A 1,283-nucleotide genomic window follows, 5' to 3' on the forward strand; every position below is an offset into this window, starting at 1 on the left:
ACCAGATGGGACAGCCTGAAAGGAGCCCATCTCCTGGGAACAGCACATTTTTCTTCAGAAATTCTGGTTTTGGGGACGTGTCTCTGTGGCACCAGAAAGGAGAAAGCAGGCACATGCTTTGTAAAGTCTGGGGGTTGGTTATCTTTCATGGGGAGGCGGGGGAAGGGGTGTACAGACACCTATGCTGACACTGACCTTCTGGGGGCAAGAGATCCAAGCAGCCCCTGCTGTCTCCTACCCACAGCAAAGACCAAACCAGCCAGAGTGTCCTGCAGGTGTAAACTCAAATGTGCAGGGGTTTTCCTGTCCCAAGTGCCATCTGATATGAGGCAGGAGCAGCCTGCAGGAACACTGCTCTGCCCCAGCCTGGTGCACACGTGCTTGTGGAGAAGCACCCCAGGTTCACCCTGGAGCCCTCGGATCTAAAGTAAACCCAGCAACAAGGAGTTTCCCCACTTCTAGTTTTGACAGCCAGCACTGCCAGGAGCAGAATACCAAACGCATGAGTTCTGCCTGCTTTCTGCTCGTCACACAGCTGAGTTAACCCCACAGGTCTGTTTACCTCAACCCTGTTGCCCTGGGCAGTTTCGAGGTTGCACTGATGCCTTTGCACTGGAACAGGCATGAAGCCATCATTGTATTTACTGTGTGGAGGGATCGAAGAAGAACGGCTTGAGTCATCGCTCCCTGTGGTCCCTGTGGCTTGGGGCTGGGCTGAACCCAGAGCCTGGCCCCAGCTCCGCCTTTCTCCTCTTTTAAAGGCTGTAGAGCCAGCCGCTGTCAGTTCACTGCTCCACTGCTTCCTCTTGTGCCTCTCTGAAAGGAGAAAGCTCTTCATGTCTTGGCGTGAACTGCTTCCCCCCTGGCTGGTGATCGTAGCGGGACTGACGGGCATCGTGCTGCTCTGTGTCTCCACTAAAGATGTGCCCATCACCCCTCTCAGGACCAAGGTAAGAGCATCCTCCTGCTCAAGGATGGCCAAGCTGGGATTGAGTGGGTCAATAAGCAGAGGACCTTCTCCTTGCCTATGTGGCCACTTCTTAAGGAGAACCTGCTGTTTCCTTGTGCAAGCTGGGCATTTAAATCGGTGTGTTTTGTTGCTTTTTACATTCATTGCACTACCGAGTTATTTACTAGCCTGAAACAACAAAGTGAGGAGGGAACTAGAACAAGGCTATGACAACAGCTTGGCATTCTTCATCATGCTGTAACTTTTCAAAGTGAAAACAAACCAACCCCTTTGGCTGGACAGGGAAATACAGGCTGGATGTGCTCCATGGGTC

General features: G+C 52.5%; 1 protein-coding gene across 1 annotated transcript in view; it reads left to right on the forward strand.

Moving 5' to 3' along the window:
- The first annotated feature begins 836 nt into the window (after nt 1-836).
- The window catches only part of LOC104405392 (ectonucleoside triphosphate diphosphohydrolase 2-like), an 11,197-nt gene continuing 10,750 nt past the window's right edge, over nt 837-1,283 (forward strand). Inside the window, exon 1 of the mRNA XM_010014104.1 lies at nt 837-950. Coding sequence (XP_010012406.1) covers nt 837-950 — 114 coding nt within the window. The remainder of the gene's footprint in view (nt 951-1,283) is intronic.

Source organism: Nestor notabilis, unplaced genomic scaffold, assembly GCF_000696875.1.
Source record: "Nestor notabilis isolate BGI_N333 unplaced genomic scaffold, ASM69687v1 scaffold33174, whole genome shotgun sequence".
NCBI classification, from domain to species: Eukaryota; Metazoa; Chordata; class Aves; order Psittaciformes; family Psittacidae; genus Nestor; species Nestor notabilis.